The sequence below is a fragment of the Aplysia californica genome, unplaced genomic scaffold (assembly GCF_000002075.1).
Source record: "Aplysia californica isolate F4 #8 unplaced genomic scaffold, AplCal3.0 scaffold00266, whole genome shotgun sequence".
Lineage (NCBI taxonomy): Eukaryota > Metazoa > Mollusca > Gastropoda > Aplysiida > Aplysiidae > Aplysia > Aplysia californica.
The window spans coordinates 833,519-841,647 of NW_004797536.1; the positions used below are offsets into that span (position 1 = coordinate 833,519).

Below are 8,129 nucleotides of genomic sequence, written 5' to 3' on the forward strand. Positions count from 1 at the left end.
TATATATACCACCACTTTCCACTCCGCCCCTTGCATTTTCTTTCTGCATTATAATGACACTCTCTAAGACATCCACCTGTCTTAGACAACTACTTTTCTCATGGACAACGGGTGTGGCTGTCTTGGACAATTCCGACCGTGGTTACTTACTGAGCCTGCGGACCCCCTCCGTGTCTCCGATGGCCCCTGGGGCCACACACAGAACCCGCACACCCTGTGGGCCCCACTCCAATGCCTGGTGTCTCGTCAAGTACTCTGAAAGCACAAATGTACAAACGTGACTTACTTAAGTTTAAATACCAGTTTTACTGTACTTGCAACACAAATAAGTCATTTGTTTGTTTAAGTAAAGAGCACAAATGAGGTTTATTTTAGTTTATATACCAATTTTACCGTACTTGCAACACAAATAGGTCATTTGTTTGTTTGAGTAAAGAGAGGCACATTGACACAGTAATGGCTGGTCATTTAGTGCTGGGGGAAAAGTATGACAGACAGGTAGAAACAACAGACGGAAAGTAAAGAAGTAGGACCTACCAGTGGTGCCCTCCAACCACCCGCACAAATAAGTTATACAAGTGCCAAAGATTAGAGCTTTTATTTTTGGTAAGTGTTTTATGGCATTTGAAACAAATAGATCAAATAAGTGCCGAAGATTAGAAGTGTAAAAAGAGAGCAACAAACGCAAAAGGAGGAGAGATCAGGATGATAGACCTTTGATAAAAAAGAAGGGGCAAACCACACCATAGCACCCGCCAATCATCTGCGAAGGACGACAGATAAGGAAAATACATGTTTGACAAGACAGAAGGAGTAAACCCCACTAGAGCACCCGCTAACCACCCACAGAGCACCCATCAACCACACACAGAGCAGCTGCCAACCACCCACAGAGCACCCGCAAACCACCCACAGAGCACCCGTCAACCACCCACAGAGCACCCGTCAACCACCCAGACATGACGCAACATTGTGACGCCAGTGACACTCACCTATGGCAGCCTTAGCCGAGCCCACGTGAGCCTGCAAGATGGTGCCTCGGTAGTGGAGCGTGGCTGTGATGTTGATGATGACGCCTCCGTGGCTCTGTGCAAGGATAAACACTCTCAGAACACACCCTTAAACAACACACACAGAACACACTGTTGAACAACACTCACAGAGCACAGTGATAACTCACACACAGAGCACATTGTTCAACACACACAGAACAACACACACAGAACATGAGCAACGCACACAGAACACAGTGATAACACACACAGAAAACATTGAACAACACACACAGAACACACACTGAACACACCATTAACAACACATTCAGACCACATCACTGAACAGCACACACAGAACATACCATTGAACAACACACTCTGAGCACATTGAACAACACATACACAGAACACATCATTAAACAACACACTCAGAGCATATCATTTAACAACACATACACAGAACACACCGTAGAACAACACACACACAGAGCATAATGAACAATACACACAGAACAACACCATCGGAGCACAGAGGGACAACACAGCCACATTGAAAAAACTTTTCAGAACACACATCTACTAAATAGCTTTCCTGATCGACAATTTTAAAAACCATTCTATCATTATTGTACAGCATGTAGATAAAAAATACTCACATAAAAAGAACATAATACACACACACACATTAACCAGTACACGTAAATGTACTAGCCAGTCCTGGCTTACGTATTAGGCGGTGGGCCGTACCTTGAAATACTTGTCATAGACCACTTTGCTGACGTTGTACGTTCCCAGCGTGTCAATCTCCATCACCGTACGGAACGCGTTGAACGACATAGACTCGAGAGGACACAGGAAGTTGCCTGCCGCTCCTACGCAAGGGAAACAACAAGAGCACTCCTCCATAGTAGTATTGTGTTTTGTTTTGTTTTAATACAAGTTTTAAGGCACTTGAAACCCAAATAGGGTCATATAAAAGTGGGAGATTAGGGGTGTTATGAGAGTAACATACAAGGAAAATAAGGAGGGGAGATAAGGACGATAGATGTTCGATAGGAAAGGAGGAGCAAACCACACAAGTCACAAACTCCATGCGACCGGTATACTTTGTGAGTCACAAACTAAAATAAAATTATAATAAATAATAGTAACAATAATAATAATAAAATGATAGTAACTGCATCTATATGGCTCATACCCATGCTCAACAGCAGACTATTACCCCAAAGAGACCCTAGAACATCCAGAAACATTCTCAGCTTCCTGGGAAACATACAGTGCAAGCTACAGATAGAATTGGCTAAAACACTAACAAACCGACAAGATCTTTCGTTCTCTTTAGCCAGGTATCCACTCACACTTGGGTGAAGTGAGGAAAAATGTGCCTTTCTCAAGGAAACAACGTCAAACCTGATGGAACTCGAACCCAGGGCACTATGTTGGAGAGTCTGAGAGCCATTTTCAAAAGCCCAAGGAAAACCCCAATTCAGAAACTATAAGAGGAGAGAACTTACCATTGATAAGAATGTCAATCCTCCCGAATTCTTGTAGACAAACATCCACAGCCGCAATGACCTCCGCTGGCTGGAACAGAAGTGAACAGTTATGGTTCTTTATTACATGTTGCGTATAAATTTATAATACAGGCTTTTTTTTTTGTTCCATAGCATATAGCCTATAATGCTGGGGGTTTTTTTGTTCCACATAACCGTATGATATTGTAGACCTACATTGTTACATATAATTATAATCTTATAAATAATACTGTACATTGCTACAATATAATCTTTATGATAATGTTTCTTCTTACATATAATTGTATAATACTGTTTCTTGTTATGTATAATTATAACCATATAACACTGTTCCTTGTTACATATTACCTTATATTACTAAAGGGGGGGGGGGGGGGGGGGTTGTAATAATCATATTTTACAACACTGTTTTTTGTTCCATGTCTTAACTTTATAATACAGTTGTTTTACTTAGCACCAAAAGAAAAAAATCCCCATGATTTACAGCACAGGCTGTTTTAATAGTTGCAAAAATCTAAGGTTCAAGACAAGACATACAAAACCACACCCAACAGCATTCAGAATAGATTATAGAACAAAAAAGTAAACCTACGACATATTTTCGACATTCATACAGGAATTCTCAAACGAGCAATGCATACAGAAATTTGCGAAATACCAAGTAAAAATCCAGCACATGATGTTCATTGGTGTCTAACAAATGTCTTGTCGCCTACCTTCCGAACATCCACCTGTACAGGTACACATTTCACTCCTGTCGCATCAGTCAAAGTCTTTGCCGACTTCTTCAGACGGTCAAGCTTTCTCCCACCAATAACAGTACGACAACCATGTCTGAAACAAAACATCAATCAATAAAGCATAGATCTCTTATTTTCCTCCATTTCTCTTTGAAAGGCAAAAGAAAAAAAATACTTTTTAACATACAGTTTTCCGTAAGCTTTGCACATGATACTTTAAATTTTAAGTTTTAACGAATGTTTTACTGCACTTGAAACACAATTAGGTCATATAAGTGCCAACGATTAGAGATGTTAAAGAAAGTTATAATAAACAAAAAAAAGGAGGAGAGATAAGAACGATAGATATTTGATAGAGGAAAGAAGGAGCAAACAATATCAGAGCACCCGCCAAACAAAAGATTCTTTGAACATCAAACCAGCTGCAAGATCAAGTTCACTGTTGTGCAAAAGAATGAAAATAATGATACAGGCAGGGTCATAAAATAAATTTAAGAACAGTGAAACATTCCTGAAGTCTAAACTGTCATTTGGGAAAGGGGTGAAAATTTAAGTGTAACGAACAAAGGGAAACAAATCAGGAAAGACTTTCCTGTGTTACAGTGAATGTAGCAAGAGAAAGGGAACACTGAGAGACAAGCAGGACGGTAGAGACAGTGGGGACAATATGACAGGAAGAAAGGTGAAGAGACTCAGTGGCAAAAATCCTGAATCAAAGTCAGTAATAAAGCATGTCATTCATGACTTTAATTAAGATCGAAGTGCTGTTTCGGTGCTGCGGATGGTTTGATCAGAAGACTGGAGTGGCTTTAACACATTGTTCGCAATACAACTGCTTGAGATATGAGTTTATAAAATGATTAAATAAATAGCTAAGCTTTACGAGCAGTGAAATGTGCAGCAAGGTTGTCAAACTTACAACAGTCACAAAACATACTACAGTCAAACCTCGTTGTATCCCCTCTTCCCGTTATACCGCCAGCCTCGCTTACCGCCAGGTTTTGCAAATGTTCAAAAGGGAGTCCCTGTATAACCATAGTATTTACAACTTCACGCTGCCGGACTGCCATCCACCTACTATCTGAGTTGTACTGTCCTTAATTAACTAACGTAAATTTTCCTCGCCATACACACTGCCAGCAAATTGAATGTCAAAGGTACACACTGCACACAGCGCACAAAATGTACTGTTTTGCTACATGATAATCCTTCTCCCACGAGAAAGACATAGAGAGAGAAAACTCTCGGCTCTGTTTTAGTTTACTTTGGGGTTTTACTGCGCTCGCAACTGACTCTCAGCTCTGAAAACATGAGCATGTACATGATATATATTAAATCACCTACAAAAAGACACTTGTAAACACAGGTTGCACAACAGAATCATGTTTCTTGACGTTGGGCAGTCAGTGTCATCGGCTAAACAACAGAAGAACCCTGTAGAATCACCAGCCCTGCTGTTCCGTCAACTTCATGCTCATCCTAAGGCTGTCCCCCAGGTTTTATGCACCCTACATAATTTAGCAAAATTTGATCATTTTTTTGCATAATTTCTGATTATTTTCCATTATCATTCTTTGTTAAAATTAACAAAATCGCATAATTTCACATTTTTGGGCTCAGTTAGCATAATTTCAGAATTTTTTTTGCATGAAATCGCGGGGACAGCTAAGGGTGGCGGTGTATAACGAGGTTTGACTATACTTCAGACTTAAATATATGAAGACAGCTGGGAGTACAATCGAGAATTGTTTTGAAAAAAAAGAAAACATACCTCATGAATATTTCTGCAATAGTGAAGCATATTCCAGAGCCACCACCTGTGATGAAGGCAACTTTACCCCTGTTGAACAAGAATACAAAGACAAAGGAAATGTAATGACTTCTCTAGACTGATGATATATAGTGTCACAGCATGGAAATATTGATCAATGATAATAATTGAATATAATTTAATAATATTATAAAAATGATAATGATGATACTAATATTAATATTTTGAATAATAATATAATAATAAATTTAATAAATAATAAATATAATAATAATAATGATAGACTAATAATTTTTTTTTTTATTAATAAGAAGAAATAAAAATGAATACCATTCATGATATAACAACATTTTATACATGTGCTCTAAAGTACGCTCCATGTGCTTTTCAACCATATTACCTCAGCAGACCACCCTAGAACTACAGGATTTCCCGGGAAGCATACGGTGCAAGCTATGGAATGCAGGCAGTCAAACACTAATTTACGAACTAATAGAATCTTCTGCTGTCCTTAGCCGAGCACCCATTTTCACATAGGTGGAACTGGTAAAAATTGAAATAAAAGTTAACTATGTCAATAGTACAGTAAAACTAAAACACTCAATAAAAGGTCTGTCCCATGATTATGCCCTACCAAAGGCCACACCCACTGTAGGCTATATCCCGGTCATAATTAATAAAAGATTGCCAGGATATGTCAAGAGTAATTACAGTGGGAGTCGCATTCATTCAACGAGGTTGCCGGGACCGGCTTGTTGTCGTCCTTGGATCTGACCTCTCCTTGAACGTGACTAAGGCAAAAAAAAGGGGGGGAAAACAAAAAAAAAGGGAGAGGCAAAAAGACAGTAAAAGAAAAGGAGAGCATGTAATGTGTGATGTTTTGGTAATCCCCTTTGTATTCCAATAGCGGGAACCTGCCTATAGCAGGATTTTTCTGCTGAAATTAAAGGTCTCGCTATAGCCATGTTCTACGGTACTGCTCTACTATCCCACAAAAGGATGAGGCATGGAAAGAGAAACTGAAATCAGAGAAAGATACTTTCTTCATCTCCCCCCCCCCCCCCCCCACCCGGCAAACCACACAGTAGGCTAGGCCTAATTAACCGGCTCAGTTTCACAAGTTTATTTTGCTCAGATATGTCTCTGGTTTCACACTGCCCACGTCGCGTTCCCACCCACCCCCTCACATCCCTACCGTACGCCAACCCTCGCCCATCCTCTTGGCTTTGGGGCCCATATTGGAATATTAGGAGGCACACTAGATTTGGCAATACAATGCATAAAAGGAATGGAGGATGGGCCTTAGAGAGTGCTTCGCGTGAGATGGAGAGAAAGACATCCTTCGCTTTCGGGGCTGCTAATTGCCTTTTGGTTATCACGACCTCTTTGAAAGCAATTTCAGTCTGTTTGCAATCTCATTGGAGGTGACGTACATTTACAAAGAGATATCTAGAGGAAAAATCGGGGATCAAGGATTGCCTCGTTGGAGTTCTCGTTGAATGTGACCTTGTTGAAAGCGGCTCCCACTGTATTTTAGTCTTTCGCAAGAACGAATTTTTGGAAGGTCAGCGATATGCCTTGCAGTGGGTTACGTCACAAAGATGGGACCAGCCTGGCATTTATCCGTAGGCTTGTAGGCCTATAGATCTAATAATACACCAGCCAAAGGTTCAACAACCGTAACAAGTTATAATTTTATTTTGATCTTTCAGACCTTCCAAAATTCAAAACTATCAATACTATCTGTTGATGCAAAAAAAACAGACAAACAAGCACGAACAGTTTGACTAGACTCTATGTTAGTGTTTAGTTTAGTCTTGACTTGGTTTTTATAGTAAAAATAGTAAATTGTAAAAGTGAAAAAAAATAACAAGTCACAATCTGAACAACTGTTTACCCGATAATGTTTTTGTCGAACGAATAGTTGTACGAGTCCATGCATTTTTCATCGGGAAATTCGGAAGAAGCCATTCTGCGACAATAAAAAAACAAAGTGGGTGATTTAGTTCAAGATCTAGATTCTAGATCTAATTCTTAAATACTTTTAACAATGCTTTAATTCCACTGTCCGCCAGGTCTAAAGACCGAAGAAAATCGTGAATTGAACCTTAAACCGCTAGATCTTTTACTCTGTGAACTTTGACCTGCCTTTGTCGGAAACGGGTCGGGGTGAAATCACCCCCTTTACAAATTACTACAAATAGTTTTCATTATGTCTCTTTTCCTTTTGGACTATAAGATACAGAATCCTGTTGCATTTCTTTACTTTGATAGAAACATCCTCAGTTTCTATGGAAATCTTTTTGCTTGCCGATATATTGTGCAAAAATATTCCTGTGTAGTTTCTCCCCCCATCACCGCTTTGTTTATGTCACATGACCAAAGAACCCTTTTTGCACATGATGAGAGGGGTTCAAGGATCGAATAATCAAGCCAAGTTCTAGCATCGATATCAATTTATCGTTAAAGTTATTCGCAGGACTACAAAGATTAACACAATACTATTATAAACAGAAAATACGAAAGTGTGTGTATGTGTGTGTGCTAGGGTGTGCATGCGTGTGTGTGTGTATATGTGTGTATGTGTGTGTGTGTGTGTGTGTGTATGTGTGTGTGTGCGTGTGTGTCTGTGTATTCGTATAACGGTTCGAAATGTGCCGAGAAAGGCAACTGGACTTGGCAATATTTATGTGCCCACTTCGGTCCTAAGGAGCTAATAAAGGAAGCGTTGTGCACATGTTTAGCAGGGAGCGACCATAATGTCGTAACCGGAGACGCGATGAGCGTAACTGAGCCAGTCTGTCTGTGGCATATGGATCAACGGGAGATCCTCCCTCACTAGTCCTGATGGCAAAACGAGCTATCTACAACTGAATGGTACAGCAGATAGAACGTTTTGGAGTTGGGTGAACCCTCTTGGGGATGGGCGGAAGGTGGGGGTGTGGTTGATTTAGGGATGGTGGGGGAAGGGTTGTGTGGATGAGTGAGGGGGGAGGGAGAGAGGGAGAGAGAAAGAGAGAGAGAGAGAGAGAGAGAGAGAGAGAGAGAGAGAGAGAGAGAGAGAGAGAGAGAGGAGGGGGAAGAAGGA

The 8,129-nt window shown here is 40.2% G+C and overlaps 1 protein-coding gene across 1 annotated transcript in view; it reads right to left on the reverse strand.

Annotated features, from left to right (window-relative positions):
- Positions 1-7,184, reverse strand: part of LOC101852860 (peroxisomal 2,4-dienoyl-CoA reductase) — an 8,119-nt gene extending 935 nt beyond the window's left edge. Inside the window, exons 1-7 of the mRNA XM_005100966.3 lie at positions 6,939-7,184; positions 5,042-5,110; positions 3,247-3,364; positions 2,510-2,579; positions 1,743-1,867; positions 993-1,086; positions 151-255 (exon numbers count right to left, since the gene is read on the reverse strand). Of these exons, the coding sequence (XP_005101023.1) occupies positions 151-255; positions 993-1,086; positions 1,743-1,867; positions 2,510-2,579; positions 3,247-3,364; positions 5,042-5,110; positions 6,939-7,012 (655 nt within the window). The 5' untranslated portion in view covers positions 7,013-7,184. The remainder of the gene's footprint in view (positions 1-150; positions 256-992; positions 1,087-1,742; positions 1,868-2,509; positions 2,580-3,246; positions 3,365-5,041; positions 5,111-6,938) is intronic.
- Positions 7,185-8,129: the final 945 nt, after the last annotated feature.